The sequence below is a fragment of the Adiantum capillus-veneris genome, chromosome 17 (assembly GCF_014529385.1).
Source record: "Adiantum capillus-veneris isolate H3 chromosome 17, ASM1452938v2, whole genome shotgun sequence".
NCBI lineage: Eukaryota > Viridiplantae > Streptophyta > Polypodiopsida > Polypodiales > Pteridaceae > Adiantum > Adiantum capillus-veneris.
The window spans coordinates 2,898,363-2,917,012 of NC_140947.1; the positions used below are offsets into that span (position 1 = coordinate 2,898,363).

The 18,650-nt window shown below is 42.6% G+C and overlaps 1 protein-coding gene across 1 annotated transcript; it reads right to left on the minus strand.

Annotated features, from left to right (window-relative positions):
* Positions 1 to 7,409: 7,409 nt before the first annotated feature.
* Positions 7,410 to 8,937, minus strand: DDI1 (ubiquitin family protein). The gene has a single exon (XM_086486164.1). It carries the CDS (start codon positions 8,849 to 8,851, stop codon positions 7,595 to 7,597), a length of 1,257 nt encoding a protein of 418 aa, XP_086342290.1. The 5' UTR covers positions 8,852 to 8,937; the 3' UTR covers positions 7,410 to 7,594.
* Between the last annotated feature and the right edge of the window lie 9,713 nt (positions 8,938 to 18,650).

Here is an 18,650-nt window from a genome sequence, read left to right on the forward strand (position 1 = left end):
ATGTTCTCTTACCTTTCCCCAAGCATGGCATAGAGGAGATCCTTTGTGGTGAGTTTGGTGAATCTCCTCCTCTTGGATTTCAACCAAAGAAGCTCTAGGAGGATCTTGGCGGTTGTTCTTTTGGGGACAAGCGCGGTACGCATGCCCTTGTTCGCCGCACTTGAAACACCGGTTATCTTTACGATAACGCTCAAGCTCTTCAGGAGAGAGTTTATTCTTTCCTTTGTAAACTCCCTTCTCTTTAGCTTTGTTGGAATTGCCCTTAGGAGACTTTTGGACATTGTCCTTCCCCTTAGGCTCATTGGAACCCTTGTTTTCCGGGGGCTTATTATTTCTTTTACCCCCCGTTTGGAAATTGATCCACGAGGCCACCATAGTATGATGTATTACCGCCGATATGGTACGTGGCCTTTGGGAGTTGACATACTCCGCCATTTCTTCGGTTAAGCCCGCACAAAATTGTTGCTTTTGCTCTCCAAAATCCAACCTTTTGAAGACAGTGGCTTTGAGTTGTAAGTCCCAAAACTTGTCTACATATTTGTGGATGGTTTCATTGGGAGAGAGCTTTAAGCTTCGCCATTCGGTGAGTACTTTGTCTTTGGCATCGGTGGCCAAAAACTGCTTCATAATGGAAGCTCTTAAAGCCTTCCATGTTCGTGGAGCTTCACCGTTGGCTCGTAGGCTAGACCACCATTGTCTGGCGGACTTTTGAAAGTGCATAGCTACATGGCGTAGCTTAGAGGACTCCGTGAAGCCCTCATCTCCAAACGCCGCATCGAATTGCTGGATAAAGGCCAAAACTTTGTCTGTAGCACCAAAGGTACCATCATAGGTAAGGAAAGAGATGCTCTTCCCTCCCTCTTTGAATTTCTTCAGCTTGGACGACCTCTTCCATGCGGCATAGGATTTTCTATGGCCTCTTCTTTTTGATGGTTCAAAAGTTGCACCATCACTTTCTTCAGAAGATGAAGAATTTGAAGAAGGTGGAGAAGAGGGTGACCTCTTTCTCGCCTTTTTCTTGTCTTGATCTTTGTCGTCTTCACCATAGCTTTCATAAGAGGAAGAGGATGAAGAAGATGGAGAAGAGGGTGTCCTCTTTCTCGCCTTTTTCTTCTCTTGCTTTTTATCATCCCTCTTTGAATTATGACGTGGAGAAGAGTGTGATGGTCTTCTCCGCTTTGGTGGTGATGGAGAGCGTTTAGCCCGCCGTCTTCGTGGAGCCATCTCCGCCGAGGTGGCGGGAGACTCGCGTCTTTCTCGTTCCTTCGGTGGAGGCTCTTGAGTTCTCCTTTGGGAAGGAGATGCATTATCAAGAAGTAAGTTCTTGAGCCCTTCATAGGGATTCTCTTCTTCTTCCCGAATCGGAGAGAGACCTCTTTTGGTAGTCTCACAAGGAGGCTTCCTAGGTGTTCTCTCGTCATGGTGATGAGCTTGGAGAATCCCGTGAGCACGGAGCTGCCGTTGCACTTCACTTTGGAGAGATGGATTGCCCATGGCTTGTTGAAGCCTAGAAACAAGATAATTAACAAGCATTGAAGCATCATTAGTAGCTTGCTCATGAGCAAAATCAAAGTTATCAACATTAATTTCACTCTCTTTAATATTGTCAGCCATTCTAACAATTTTTAGGTGTAAACTTTTTAGGTGTACTTTGGCACTTCAAGCCCTAGTTGCTACTCCTCTTTACCCCTTTAGAAAAAGCACTCAAGCTACTGTACCCGCGGCTCGAATACCATTAATTGAAAGGAATAGAAGAGAGGGTCTTTCGACACCAAAACAGCACCGGCTCCTGTCAAGCTTCTAATAGCTCAATAGTGGTTAAGCCGTAGGCAAGCCCCGTAGGACTCCACTATTAAGACCATAGCTCTCGACGGTGATGCCCCGTTAACTGCACAAAGGCAGGCGCACTGCAAGGCTGAAAAATCCCTATTCTACTTACTCACAGGCAATTAATAATACCAACCATTTGTAGCCAGCTTGAGGACCTCCCTTCTTGAGCAAGAAAAGAGAAACCTTGAGCTCTGATACCAATGTAACATTTAATGGCCTAGAATATTATTTGTAGCGGAAATTAGCATGAACATAGTGGGCATTTCATTAGAATAGATTCCTAATGATAATTACAAGAGTGCTTGGGTGGAGAGAGCAACAAAAAGCATAACACCTAGTTAGATAGCATCGATAATACTTTCAAAAGAGAGAGAGCAATTAAACTATTGACAACAGTTGAGGACCGGATTTGCATGGAGCCGGTCCCCCCTCCAAAAGGCTTTGTATTATGGTTTCTCCCATCAAGAGAGACATTGTACAATACAATTCTTTGTGTTCCTTCAAGACTAGCTAGTGCAATGAAGATGGAAGCTTCATACACCAAGCAAAACACTTAATCAAACACAACTTGAATTATCCCCGTTCTCAGACCCAAGACCTCACACACCTTCGAAGATGGTGAGAGCTAGCAGGGTATGAGAGTAGATTGAGAGGAAAAAGAAGTATCTTACGAGAAAGAAGTACATCTCCTCACATAATCACTCATATTAGCATAGCTTAGCTTAGTAATTAGCTTGGTAGAGAAGATGAGCATGCATTGAAGCTTGGCTCTTGGTTGGATTTGCATCCACATGCCAAGAGAGTGTTGATGTAGGCTTCTATCTCACAAGCTTGGAGTAGGTGATGAGCTCTCCATTAAAGCTTGGGAGGAGATAGAGTATTTTTCCCTTCACACATGGTCAAGTGTGAGAGTCTGAGAGTGAATGCCAAGCAAAAATCAGCCCCCTCTCTCTCTTGGGCGAGCCCTAGCTGCTAAGTTAGGCTGGCTTTTGCCTCATTGGACCTCCCCAGGTCAAGCCAATAGAGATTAAGCAGCATAAGTGATAGCCTTCTGACATGTGTCCTCCTTTCCCCTTTTGTGAGAGCTTTAGGTAATTAAATAATTAAACTAAACTCTCATTGGACCCCTTTGCCTCCTGGCCAATAGGAATCAGGCAAGCCATGGGGCTCCTGAATGCTCATTGGACCCCTTGGGAGACTGCCCAATAGTCTTCTAGGACACTTAATTCTTATTGGTTTCTTTTATTAAATGTTTTTAAATTAATTAAACTAGATTTACTCTAGCTTAATTCTCATTGGTCCACTTCAAGGGTCTTCCAATAGGAATTGGGCACACCCTGTGGGCATCTGGCCTAGGGAGCTGACATGTGTCCCTCATTCCCTTTGTGTAAAGGGAGCCTGTGTGTGTGTGTGTGGTTTTCTCTCTCATCCCCTAGCTTTGGGGCTCGCCCCCTCCCATGTAGGGATGCAGGAAGACTTTTTGGGCACACACACTAAGCATCCAATTTTCCCTAAGGTTGACCTTTGGACACAACCTTTGAATTTTGGAACCTTAGCATTTTGGAAGTCTTAATGGGCTGAACCTTAGGGTCTTTTTAGCCCATTGTTTCACATGGCTCTTTTGCAGATGGCCCCCCCTTTGGATCCCTATTTTCCCTCCTTTGGATCCCTACTGTGGCCGGTCTGCTAACTTAACCAATATTCTAGCTTTTTCTCCCTTGGCACTTCCCCACATTAAATGATCAGTTTAATATGAGAAAATCATTTAGGAGAATTAGATATTGATTATTATGACTCTCTCTCTCTCTCTCTCTCTCTCTCTCTCTCTCTCTCTCTCTCTCTCTCTCTCTCTCTCTCTACTTCGGCTTGCCCAATTGCCTATCACAAGCAATATCGACCTGCAATGTCATCCACAATGCACCGAATATGCCTCTAATTCTAGGGATGTGCATGATGGCCGAAATGTCATGATGAGCACAAGAAGACATTAGCAGTAGGAGAAGAGGATGGAAGACCACCTGGATTTCCCTGCCATGATGACATCGATGATGATATAGCAGGCAAGTAGGATGTACTAGTGCCTCTGATGGTGACCTTGAGTACTATGCGTGATGAATGCTTTGCACATGGTGGAATGAGCTACTCAATTCCGCCATCTTCTCTTTGCTGCAGGGGCATATATCAGCCAGGAAAAGCATGCTCTGCCTCCAATCCCTCTCTGCCTCTCATGGCCCCCCTCCTCCCGATCCTTGACGGTCGAAAATGGTCATTTTAATGTTGATTCCCACATGGCTCCCGACCTCCGCCCGTCACCATGTATTGTCAACATTATGGGGAATTCCCATAAACCAATTAAAATTGGATTGTGCTCCCTAAATCCACAATAAATTCAGGAAGTCTCCCCTTTGAATCCAATAATGTGAACTGACGTCAAGTCAAGAAAAATCTCAACAATAGATATATATATATAGATATATATATATATATATATATATATATATATATATATATATATATATATATATATATATATATATATATATATAGAGAGAGAGAGAGAGAGAGAGAGAGAGAGAGGAAGAAGACGAAGAGAGTTTCAACATCGTAGGAAACTAGCCCAAGAGACCTAGAGAGAGAGAGAGAGAGAGAGAGAGAGAGAGAGAGAGAGAGAGAGAGAGAGAGAAGTCCGCCCTAGCCCCTAAATCCTCCTCCTCTTCTCCCTTCTTCTCCAAGCTTCTCTCTTCTTCCTTCCTCCCCAAAACTATCTTCATTTATCCTTGAAAAATTTTTTCTCCTCCTCTTTTGGTTGTTGTCCAAAAATCTTTAGGAAGCCCATACAAATGGTCTCCCCTTTCAAGCTTGAAATGCCACAATGAAAATGAATTTTCACCACATAAAAGACCCTTATGCTCTACTTTGCATAAAGGCCGGCCAGAGGATCACCCGGGGTGTGAACCACCTCAAGAGCACCACCAACAACTACTGACAATGGCATGGCGCCATCGCTGACAACATCAATGCTACCACACTATGTCGTGCACAACACCCACAGCGGGAAGGAGACAACATGTAGGTGCCATGGCCAAGGAGCTCCCCATGAGGGGGCTCCCCTTGTGATACCAATTGAGTGTAGCACTTTTGATTATATATACCCCTTCCCACCATTACTTGCTATCCCATGTGGCATTTTTTAAGGTGCCATGTGCCCCCCCCCCCCACCCCCTCAAACTCCAAAATCCATGGACCATGACAAATAATATTCCAAGATGGCCCATTTTTTGCCTTCTTAAGCCCAATGGGTGCCAAACACATCCAATTGGATTAATTTTGATTTGACTTCCACCAACTTTACCACTCTTTATAGAAAATGTGGCACTCGAGGAGTCAAAACATTGGACTCGATCTCAGAATAAAATCCTACCCAATCAATAGTGATTTACAAGTTTCTTTTGATACATCATATCTAGAAGCATTTGTCATACATGTCAAGCACTGAGGCTCCTAGACCCTCAACTTTGACATATGGTAGGGGTCTGATTAAGAGGGGACCACTAACCAATCATGATACCTCGCTAACCGGTTTGCATTTTCTCTATCATAGTATCTCATGATGGTAGGTCAAAATTTGGAAATTGATTTAGAATTTAGAAATAAATCTAAATGTTGGTAATATTCTCAGCAGCATGATTGCACATCAAGTAGTTGCAAACACTTTTTGGTATAGCTATGTTACATGTAATACATGTAATGCCTCTTCTCCTTTTTTCTTCTTTTCTTTTTGCAAAATTCACAATTGTGAGTGGATTATATTAACATCACCAAAAAATTACAAATTCTTGCCATGCTCGTGACGAGCCATCACACCTTTAAAGGGTCATAAATACATCGGTTGACAAGGGAGAAACCCCATGAAAGGAATGAGCCCACAGGCCTTGTTCCAGTCATTAGAGTTCGTTTGTTTCCCAACGCGATGATCAAACCTTGCTTTCTTAGATTATTTCTATGAATTTAGCTATTTCCATGGTGTTCTTGAAAATCAGACAATTCCATGCCATCCATACATGTTTAAAGTACCTCACTATTTACAATAAGATAAGTAGCACTTGGCTCTTATATACCTTCCCTCCCAAGAAAAGATCGTTCTTTAAGAATCCTACTTGCCAGGTTTTTTGAACCCATTTGCAAATTTTTCTAGCAAGGCCATAAATTGCCAAACACTCCTTGAATGGATGAGGGAGGTCTTCAGCCGATCTGCATTGCAGGCATCTATCTCAACCAATTCCCCTAGTAAGAACCTTCACCCCAGTCATGAAGGCTCCCCATAAAACCTTCCATACAAAGACCTTCATCCCATGGCCATTGCGAGCGCCATATATTCTTCGTGACTGCCTCATATATTGACTTCAACCATTGCTTTGCCCGATGCTTATTAAGCAAAGAGAACAAATCCTTCGAATACATAAGTGAGAAGTACATGCCCTTGGTTTGAGGTTTAAGGAAGTGTCTGTTCTATCTCGTCCCCCCGCCACCCTTGCCCTCTCTCTCTCTCTCTCTCTCTCTCTCTCTCTCTCTCTCTCTCAAGATGCGAGATGACCAAGCCATCCTAGCTCGACATACGAGATGACCAGGCAAAAATTGACCATGGAAGATATTGATGAGATTCAGCAACGACCGATGAGGGACCTCATTTGATGATTTGTATCTCTTTTGATCCATCTTTGTTTCAGCTTTTGTATTAACCAACCCATTATATCAACCTTCACCCCATCACCTCTCCCCACCTATTTTGTCTTAGTTTTAGTTTGTACTTTTTGTACTCAAGACACTACCAAATTCACCAATTGTAACTTTTGGTCTCATAGGTCACTTTGGCCACTTGAAGACATTAATATAACATTTCATTTCATTTGTGTGTGTGTGTGTGTGCAAGGACCTATGCCCTCCAAAGACGCACACGATCCATGAAATCACTGTGTATTGTATGTGTGTGGCTCATCAATTAGAAAAAGCTGGCCCTCTTTTTTCCAGTCCAGCTAACCTCACCTGAACTCTAACCAACACAAACCCAGAAGTCACACTCAAATATCGCAAAATCCAGTCAGTGACCTCGGCTAGTTATCAAGCTATCCAGTTTACACACAATGACCACAAGAGAATCAACAGTCACTCTTTACAATCTTACAACCATGAAAAAGGCTTCCTAGTGCAGAAGATTGTATACTATAAACGACAGTGATAGAGCCTTCATGAAGGTCATTTCCTCGAGTAAGTTGACATACAACCAGAACAAATGAAATAAATCTTATGACAAAACAGACTCTACATATCCGCCATTAGTAGGATCAACACCTAAGCATGTTGAAACATGAACCTTATCCAGGATTAAGCATCCCTACATGAACACAGCCATTATGCTTCGGGTACATGCATACTACCCGTGTATACTCTGGAAGGTACTAATCTAGTAGTCGCTGCTTGCTCAATCTGTTGTGAAATCTACATCATAAGCAAGTGACGAAACTTCAACAAAGGCCATTCTAGAGACTACTCTTGCGATGCATCTGTCAAGACTCATGGCATTTACAAGCTATTACCGGACCAACTTTATTTTCACAGTTTGGTGAATCGGACTTACAATACAAAAGAATAATTCTCATGAGAAACCTGTATCCAGATAGCACACAAGAAGAGCTGCCCAAAAAAAAAGCACCTTCATCAGTGGTAATTTAAGCTTGTCAAAGAATCAGTACATCGATTTGAGGCATCAGAAACCTCCAAATAAATAACTTGCAGCTTGCTCTTCATTCCCATTGAAGAGCTGCAGGGCTTGTAGAGACGCATTCCTGTCAAAACCAAGTTGCATCAGCTTTCCGATTTTCGTTTCCATTTCAGACGAGACTCCTGATGGTGGGGCAGCCTGCACAGGTAGCTGCCGTTCGGAGATTGGCACCGAAGCCTTCTTGGGTAAATGTGCACCTTGTGGGGCCATCGCAGATGTGGATGCTCCTTCTGATGACATCGCTTCATAGTGTTCTTTCACATGCTCTGGTAAGTCCTTTTCATGCAGAAAAGGAACAGCGACTTCACCTCCCCCAACTCGTAAGACATTGTCCTTTAAGTCGATTGAACATTGATGCTTCCGTAACATGTCAAGGCCAAACATAAACTCCACATCTGATTGCTCCAAAACCGTGAACGAGCACATGAAGAATTTGCCCCCTATCTTGATATGTGCCACATGGATACGGCCCACAATCTCAGACTGCCCAACGCCTTTCGCAATGCCCACATACCGCTTGTCCAGCAGCCTTAAAAGTCCACATCTCTCAGCACAACTCTTGGAAATGATTGTCATTTGCGCGCCACTGTCAACAAAGGCCTTGATTGGCACACCATTGACTTCCATATCCACATAGAGCATAATAACTCTTGCAAAAGCTTCTGGGTTGTGCTCTATAGCAGCTTCCCAGTTCTCATAGATATTCTTCTGCTGGATAGCAGCCTCAATCTTGCGCTGGGCGTCAACATCGAAGGGGTCTGCATTGAGGAGGGCAAGCTCTTCCTGCTGCTGTCGCTGAAGCTCGAGCTTATGAAGGTGTTGCTGGCGTAAGAAGTTCTGGAGGGCATCCAAATCATCCCCCAAAATGGCCTGGGCGAGCTCTGGGTTAGTTTGAAGAAGCTGGTTGATCATCTCCGGATTGCTGCGGAGGTGCTGCTGGAGGGCACGGGGATCAACAGCTGATCCATCAGTGGCAAGAGACAAATTGTTACCTGGAGGAGTGGGGGCAGGGGCTGGCGATGGCGCAACCGTATGCAATATGAGAAGGTCACCTTCTATAACGCCAGCAGATCGTAGAGTGGAGGAGTTGGGCAGATCGCGGCTGTTGTAGAGCAGGCGCTGCAAGGGCATGGAGACGCCTGTTTCCACCTCCAAGAGTGCCTTCACGTTCTCCACAAGTTCCTCTGCCTCCACGTCCAGCGAGAAGAAGCGATCATCTCTGGTCATCACGGTGATCTTCATCTCTCTTTTCTGCAGCCGGCTCCTCCTCTACCAAGGATCAATCTTGCCTTATGGAACAAGTTGGGCACGTTTGAATCCCAGAGACGTAGAAGAGAGAGTTAATTTGGGTTCCTTCACACACGTCCGGACGGACTGCTACAAGTCACTCTAAATCTTTCACCATTAGTGACGTTCTAGTATCCAAGTCCCCCCCGCCGCCCCCCCCTCCCCCCGCCCCCCCCCTATCCCTCTTGGTCTTTGTACTCGTTTTTGCTCTCTCTAAAATATTTCCTAATAAAGTTCCATGGTAGCAATTTCTAAGAGCAAGTACAAGATGTTCTTATTCAAAAGAAGAAATTGATACCTTTGAATGGTTTGGTAGGTAAGCCATCTACTACATCTACCAAGGATTGGTTAGAGTTGGATGTGTTGTAAAATCTACAATTTGATTACATTTGGTTGTATCTTTATTGTCATCAATGACAAGGCCACAAGATCTCTTTGGAAAAAATTATGCAACGCTTATGAGAAAGAGAGAGCTTTTAACAAGGTATACCTTATCAAGATGCTCTTCATTTAACAAGTGAAAGAGAGAAGCATTGTAACAACACATCTAAATGATTTCAACACTACCTTCAACCAATTGCATGATAAGAATTTGAAACTAGATGAGGAAGTGAAATCTATTACTTATTATACTCTCTATCTGCATACATCATGGGACACACCTATTACTACAATAAGCGATTTCACATGTGGTGATGCTCTAAAATTTGATGGCATGGGTAGCAGCTTGTTGTAAGAAGAGATTAGATGTAAGTCTATTGATCAAGGCAATCAAAATTCAACACTATCCATTGATCAAGGCAAAAAATCGTTCAAGGGGAAGTCTCATCAAAGAAGTAAGTCTCCTATGGAAATCGCAGTAAGTCCAAAAACGATAGATCTTGAGTGCAATCGTTGCAAGAAGAAAGAGTATGGATAGTACTAAAAGCTTTTGGAAGTGGAAAGAGGAAAAGAGCAAGAAAAACCATGATGATGACAAGAACGAGGACAAGGGTCAAGCCAAAGTTGAAGAGGCTAACTCAATCACCAACTACAATGGAAACATCTTTTTGACCTCTAAGACTTCATTACGTGCATCTTTTGCGAAGACAAAAGATGGCTCATTTGGACCTTGGATTTTGGTGTATCCGAGAGTGGTTCTTTACTTATCACAGTAGTGTACACTTGGAAAATGACTTTGCTTGTGATCGTCTCTCTCTCTCTCTCTCTCTCTCTCTCTCTCTCTCTCTCTCTCTCTCTCTCTCTCTCTCTCACACACACACACACACACACACACACACACACACACACACACTCAGACATCAAGAGGATAAGGGGAGAGACAAAGGAGAGAAAGAGCACTTTGCATTAGTACATCTGAGAATGCCCCAAAAACTAAGTTACAATTGCTTTTTTTATGGGTCATATTGTTCACATGCAGCATCCACACTTGACCAGTCAAAACATTAAATCCTTATTTGCTAGAGTTTGTGGTGCGCCTCTCATCAACGATCACCCAAACAATGATCATATACATACGGGACCGACAAGCCTAGCCCATGAGTAAAAAATAATAAGAATGATGTCATGGGCTAACATGTCCCCCTTCCTAATGTAGATTCCGTCCTCGAAATCTATGAGGGTGCAAATTGGAGTAGGTACCGAGGATGGTAAGCAATAGTAAACAACTTGATAAGAGTAGTGGCCCATGGATGTACTCACAATCAAGATGTTTAGGTTGAATGACAATGTACATGTCCTCTACAATATTGGAGCCCTCAACTTTACTTGTTCGCTGCAAAATCAACAAGAAAATGCACAGTAACTGCATTCCACATAGAAACATGGCTAGCTATTACGTGTAGTAAGTATAGAGAGTAATCGATATGTAACATTTAATGGTCTAGTAACTTGTATATAGCGGAAAATAACTTAGACATAGTGAGAGAGTGCTTGGATGGAGAGAGCAACAAAAGCATAACACCTAGTTAGATAGGCATGAACAGTTGAGGACCAGATGTACATGGAGCCGGTTTCCCCTCCAAAAGGCTTTGTATTATAGGTTTCCCCCATCAAGGGAGACATTTTACAATACAATACTTTGTGTCCTTCATTAAATTGTTGGTGCAATGAAGATGGAAGCTTCAAGCACCAAGCTTACAATTGAAAACACAACATCAATGCCCTCACAGTTTTAGACCCAAGACCTCACACACCTTCGAAGATGGTGAGAGCTAGCGGTGTATGAGAGTAGATCGAGAGGAAGAAGGAGTATTCTTACGAGAAAGAAGTATTTCTCCTCACATAATCACTCTTAATAGCTTAGCATAGCGTAGTAATTAGCGTGCTAGAGGAGATGAGCATTCATTGAAGCTTGGCTCTTGGTTGGATTTGCATCACAATGCCAAGAGTTGTTGGTGTAGGCCTCCCTTCTCAAAAGCTTGGAGAAGATGATGAGCTTTCCATGAAAGCTTGGAGAAGGAGAGAGAATTCTTTGCTCCACACATGAGGTGTGTGAGTATGTGTGATAATGCCTTGAAAAAATCAGCCCCCCCTCTCTTTCTTGGTCGACCCCTCTTGCTATTTCCTCGTGTTGGCATCCCATTGGCCCCTGTAAAGCTTAGCCAATCATAAATTAGAAGCATAATTGCTAGCCTTGTGACATGTGTCCCCCTTTCCCCTTTTGTGAGAGCTTTAGGTATTTAAATAAATCAATTAATCTCTCATTGGACCTCTTGGTCTTCTGGCCAATAGGAATCAAGCAAGCCATTGGGCTGTTGAATGCTCATTGGACCCCTTGGGAGACTGTCCAATAGTCTTCTAGAGAGCTTAATTTCTATTTGTTCGTTCATCAAGTGTTTTTAAATGAATTAAACTAAATTTACTCTAGCCTAATTCTCATTGGTCCATCTCTATGGCCATCCAATAGGATTTGAATGCACCTCGGGGGCAACTAGGCTAGGAACCTGACATGTATCCACTATCCCTTTGTGTAAAGGGAGCTTGGAAGAGTGTGAGTGTGTGTGTTTCTCTCTCGTCCCGTACAAAAATGGCTTGCCCCCTCCTTGATAGGGATGTGGAAAGACTTCTGAGTCTTCCCACAAGCATCCAAATTTCCCTAAGGTTTGACCATTGAGCATTTCATTTAATTTTGGAACCTAAGCTTTTTAGAAGTCTCAATGGGCTGAACCTTAGGGTCTTTGAAGCCCATTGATGCACATTGCTCTTTTGAAGATGGTCCCTCTTTGGATCCCTATTTTCCCTCCTTTGGATCCCTACTGGGACGAGTCTTCCAGCCTTACTAATATTCTAGCTTTTTCTCCCCTGGTACTTCCCCATATTAAATGATCAGAAATCATTTAGGAGAATTAGATATTAGTTATTATGACATTACCTCTCTCTTGAAATCATAGTCATCCTCGACTCTGAGGTAGAGACGATAAAGGCTATTCATTACTCCGTTTGCTAGCGGGTAGAGGACCCTTGTTTTACCCTACAACATCGTCCTCGACTATGAGGTAGAGACGATAAAGCCTAGTCATTAGTTCATTTGCTAGCGGGTAGAGGACCCCTATTTTACCCTACGACATCGTCCGAGCATGGATGACTAGTCCATTTGGTGCTTGAGAGCGTTAGCTGCCGCAAGCATGTCTGCACATTAGTCCGTGTCAATCTTCCATAGTAGAGTGACAAGCTCTACTTGGTGTTCGGGAGACGTCGTCTCCATAAACATGATCCTAAGCATGCATACTTCTTAACATTTGTGCACAATAAAGAAAAAGAGAGTCTTAGAAGACAAAAACTTTGTTCATTTAAACATATTTACATTTGCTTACTCTAGGGAAGCATTATAAGCATTGACAAGGTTTAGGTTATCCTTTAACTGTATGCCTTGCATCCATCTAGCATCTTCAAAAGGATAGTTCTTAAACTTAATAAGATACCGTCATATAATCTTACCGCCTCTCAATACCTTGTCTTCATGTTGGAGAATGGACTCAGGCTGCAACACCCCTTCTTGGTCCTCGATCTCCGGTGGGTCTTCAATAAGATACCGTCAGATGATCTTACCGGCGAGTCAATACCTTGTCTTCATGTTGGAGAACGGACTCAGGCTGCAACACCTCTTCTTGGTGCTCGATCTCCGGTGGGTCTTCAATAGTTGGTTCTTGAGGTGGCTCTCCTTTGTAAGGCTTTAGTAGGATCACATGGAAAGCATTGTGTATGAGCCAATGACTGGCCAACTTGAGTTGATAGGCCATCTCATTGATTGGTCTAAGAATCTAGAAAGGACCATAGTACCTTTTTGCTAACTTAGCATAGTACTTTTGGTGTCCCGTAGGATTCTTGCCCGTCGTCTGCCTTAATCGAGCCTTGGGAAATTTAAGCAAGACCCAATCATTTTCTTTGAAGGCTTGAGCTCGTCTGTGCTTATTAGCAGTAGCCTTTTGCCTTTGTTGTGAGATAGAGATAGCATCCTTAATCTTTTGGAAAGATTCTTGTAGGTCTCAGCAGCGAAGATCTTCCTGTGTACCTTGAGTAGCAGGGGACTTTTGGATCTTTCCTCAATTACCTCAAAAGGTGCTTTTCCCGTGGAAGTATGTACAGTGTTATTGTAAGCATACTCCACTAAGGGTAAGTACTTCTCCCATTCGGACCTTTGATCTACATCTATTACATAGGCTTTTAGTAGATCAATGATTTTTAGGTTAGTTATTTCACTTTGGCCATCCGATTGGGGATGATAGGCCGAAGAGAAGTTTAGCCTTGTACCTAAGTTCTTAAAGAGACCCTTCCAGAAATTACTGGTCATTCTAGGATCTCTATCTGACACTATGGACATTGGCAAGCCATGATACTTGAAGATTTGTGATAAAAAGAGGGTTGCCATTTGATGGGCTTTGATAGTCTTTTTGATCGGTATGAAATGTGTTTGTTTGCTAAACATTTCTACTATCATCCATATTCCTATATTCCCATGGATAGACTTGGGCAATCCAAAGATAAAATCCATGGATATGCTCTCCCATGGTGAATTAGGGATTTTCAAAGGTTGAAGCAATCAAGGTTGCTTCCCTCTATCAAAATTCGTCTTTTGGCATACCACACATTTTGAAACATACTCTTGTATGTTTACTTTCATGGCAAGCCAATAGAAATATGTTTCTATCCCATTTAGGATAGAGTGAATCCCTCTATGCCCCGCATAAGGAGGAGCATGGGATTCATACATTACTTTCTTACGTAGTGAGTTAGTAATGCATAGTCTATTACCATAGAGAAGATACCATCTTGTAGGGTAAATGGTTCTTCTTTCTTCCCTAGTGCAAGGGCTGAAATCACATCTCTAAAATTGGGATCAATAGTGTACTCTTATCATAGAAGATAGATCATTGTGAGTTGCAATGGAAACCGCATTTACTCTCGGTCATCTTGAGAGTGCACCGGCTACTTGATTATGCTTGCCAGCAATGTGAGCAATATGAAAATGAAATTGCAAAAGGAAATTTTCCCACCTCATTTGTTTGTCGGAGAGCTTGGTCTGCATCATGAAGTACTTAAGGCTTTGGTGATCCGTCCACAGAATGAAAGGAATCCCCAATAAATAGTGCTTCCACGAGTCTAGTGCATGTAGAACTGCGAGGAGTTCCTTTTCATATATGCCTAGAGCTTGCTCAACAGGGTCGAGCCTTCAACTTTCGTAGGCTATGGCGTGCCCTTCTTGGAGAAAAACAGCTCCAAGGCAATCACCACAGGTGTCACATTGGACCTCAAACGGCTTTGAGAGATCCGAAAGTGTAAGCACATGTGAGAGATAAGCTTTTTGAAAGCATTGTTCTCCTTGGTGGACCATATACACCTAACTTTTTTCTTTGTTGGGTCATTTAATGGTCCCGTGATTTGTAAGAACTTTTCTATGAAGTGTCTATAGTATGCACACATACCTATAAAGCTTCTTAGTTCATGTAGATATTTGGATTAGGCCATCCTTTTATTACCTCTAGCTTTGATGGATCCATTCGGATGCCATCTTGAGAGATAATGTGACCTAAATACTGACTCTCTTGTAAGAAAAACTCACTTTTCTTTCGATTAATATAAAGTTTATTCTCTCGTAAGACTTGGAATATTACCTAGAGGTGTTTCTTGTGTTCATCTAGTGAGTTAGAGTAGATGATTATATTATCAAAGAACACTCCAGTAAAGGTTTAGTGAGGCCTGAATAGCTTCTCCATCAAGCGGTTAAATGTGGCTACCGCATTGGTCAAGCCAAAAGGCATGACAATGTACTCGTAAAGACCAAACGTAGTGCGAAATGTTGTCTTTAAAATGTCTTGATCAACTATCCTTATTTGATGGTAGCCACTTTTTAGGTCAATCCTATTGGAGTAGGTTGACCCTTGTAGCTTATCAAATAGGTCTTCTACCCGTGGAACGGGAAACCTATTTTTGATAGTGATCCTATTTAGTGCTCTATAGTCGACACACATACGATATGTGCCGTCTTTCTTTTGCACTAATAACACTGGTGAACAAAATGGAGATGAGCTAGGCCTAACCATGCCTTTCTCAAATAACTCATGCACTTGCCGCATAATCTCCTCTTGTCGAGCTTGAGAAACTCTATAAGGAGGTTTATTAGGCGGTGAACTTTCTGGAAGAAGTTCGTTTGCATGGTCATCATTACCTTTTTTAGGAGGTAGTTCACAAGGGATGTTGTCAATAAAAACATCTTGAAACCCCTTGAGAAAATTTGATAACTCTAATTCCTTGTGATTGTTTATATTTTCTTTTGCTAAAGCATTAGGTTCATTTTGAGAATATTTAACAAAAATTATGTACACAAAAATAGAGCTCTTTGTTGACTTATTAAAAGCTTGCTTATGTACAATGGGTATGGTATTACCCAACTCCTTAGCATCTATGTACATATCTTTCCCCCGAACCTAAAGTAGATTTGCCTTTCAGGGAATTTAACATTGGTAGCCATGCGATCAAACCATGGTGCCCCTAGGATTACATCCTCGTGCTTGAGAAGAGAGATAAAGAAGTCCTCCTTGTCCACATAGCTTTGGACATGGAGCCTCAATTTCCCAATTAAGGGAAGTGACTGAGGCTTCTTGGCCCTTGAAAGCACCATCGACAAGTAGGACATCTCGCATCTCATAGGCTTGGATGCCTAGCTTGGTGGCCAACTCTGTGGACATGAAATTGTGAGTAGAACCAGGGTCAAAGAGGATAAAAGCATCATGTTCTCTTACCTTTCCCCAAGCATGGCATAGAGGAGATCCTTTGTGGTGAGCATCCTCTTCTTAATTTCGACCAAGGTAGCTCTAGGAGGCTCATTTTGTGTATTCTTGTGGGGACAAGCACGATAAGCATGCCCTTGCTCCCCGCACTTGAAACAGTGGTTATCTTTACGATAACGCTCTAGCTCTTGAGGAGAGAGTTTATTTTTGCCTTTATAAACTCCCTTCGCCTTGGCTTTGTTGTTGTTGGAGTTGCCTTTAGAAGACTTTTGGACATTGTCCTTCCCCTTAGGCTCGTTATGGTCCTTATTTGAAGCCACCATAGTATGGTGTATGGCTGCAGATATGGTGCGTGGCCTTTGGGAGTTGACATACTCCACCATATCTTCAGTTAAACCCACACAAAATTGTTGTTTTTGCTCTCCAAAATCCATCTTTTTTAAGACAGCGGATTTGAGATGTAAGTCCCAAAACTTGTCTACATGTTTGTGAATAGATTCGTAGGGAGAGAGCTTCAAGATTCACCATTCGGTGAGTACTTTGTCTTTGGCATTGGTAGCCAAAAACTGCTTCATGATGGAAGCTCTTAAAGCTTTCTAGCTTCACCATTTGCCAGTAGGCTAGACCACCATTGCCTGGTGGACTTTTGAAAATTCATAGCTACATGATGTAGCTTAGAGGACTTTGTGAAGCCCTCATCTCCAAACGCTGCATCGAATTGTTGGATGAAGGCCAAGACTTTATCCGTAGCACCACAGGTGCCATCGTAGGTAAGCAAAGCGATGTTCTTTCCTCCCTCTTTGAACTTTTTGAGCTTGGACAACCTCTTCCATGCGGCATAGGATTTCCTATGGCCTCTTCTTTTAGGTGGTTTAAGAGCTGCACCGTCACTTTCTTCAGAAGAGGAAGAGTATGAGGAGGATGGAGAAGAGGGTGACCTCTTTCTTGTCTTTTTCTTTCCTTATTCCTCCTTGTCTGCACCATCACTTTCTTCAAAAGAGGAAGAGGATGAAGAAGATGGAAAAGAGGGTGACCTCTTTCTTGCCTTTTTCTTCTCTTGTTTTCTCTCGTCCCTCTTTGAATCGTGGTGTGGAGAAGTATGCGATGGTCTTCTCCGTTTAGGGGATGTTGGAGAGCATTTTGCCTGCCATCTTCGTGGAGCCATCTCCGTCAAGGTGGCAGGAGACTCACTTATTTCCCATTCTTTCAGTGAGGGCTCTACTATTGAAACTTGAGTTCTCCTTTGGGAAGGCGATACGTCGTCAAGTAGTAGATTTTTTAGCCCTTCATACGGATCCTCTTCTTCTTCTCTTATCGGAGAGGCCTCTTTTGGAAGTCTCACAAGGAGGCTTCCTAGGTACTCTCTCTTCTTGGTGCGGAATTTGGAGAATCCCATGAGTACGTAGCTGCCATTGCACTTCACCTTGGAGGGATCGATTGCCAATGGCTTGTTGAAGCCTATTAACAAGGTAATTGACAACCATAGGGGCATCATTAGTAGCCTGTTCATTAGCAAAATCAAAGCTATCAGCATTAATTTCACTCTCTTTACCATGGTCGGCCATTCTAACAAAATTTAGGTGTAAAATTTTTAAGTGTACTTTGAAACTTCAAGCCCTAGTTGCTACTCCTCTTAACTCTTTAGAAAAGCACTCAAGCTCTTGTACCCGTGGCTCAATATCATTAATTGCAATGAATAGAAGAGAGGGTCTTTCACCACCAAAACAACACCGGCTCTTGTCAAGCTTCTAATAGCTCAATAGTGGTTAAGCCGTAGGCAAGCCCCATAGGACTCCACTATTAAGACCATAACTCTCGACGATGATGCCCCGTTATCTGCACAAAGCAGGTGCACTGCAAGGCTGAAAAATCCCTATTCTACTTACTCGATTGCAATTAATAATACCAACCATTTATAGTAATCTTGAGGACCTCTCTTCTTGAGAAAGAAAAGAGAAACCAATAGCTTTGATACCAATGTAACATTTAATGGTCTAGTGACTTGTGTATAGCGGAAAATAACTTAGACATAGTGAGCATTTCATTAAGAATAGATTCCTAATGAGCATAGCAAGAGTGCCGGGATGGAGAGAGCAAAAAAATCATAACATCTAGTTAGATATGCATGAACAATAATTCAAAAAGAGAGAGAAATTAAGCTATTAACAGCAGTTGAGGACCGAATTTACATGGAGCCAGTCCCCCCTCCAAAAGGCTTTGTATTATAGGTTTCCCCCATCAAGGGAGACATTTTACAATATAATATTTTATGTTCTTTCAATAACTTGCATTTTCTGTTCCTTCAATAACTTGCTGGTGCAATGAGGATGGAAGCTTCAAGCACCAAGCTTACACTTGAAAACACAACATCAATTCCCTCATGGTCTCATACCCAAGACCTCATACACCTTCGAAGATGGTGAGAGCTAGCGGGGTATGAGAGTAGATCGAGAGGAAGAAGGAGTATTCTTATGAGAAAGAAGTATTTCTCCTCACATAATCACTCTTAATAGCTTAGCATAGCT

What these genes read in the sequence shown, in the direction of transcription:
- DDI1 (XM_086486164.1), bottom strand. Translation starts at nt 8,851, where the DNA reads ATGAAGATCACCGTGATGACCAGAGATGATCGCTTCTTCTCGCTGGAC.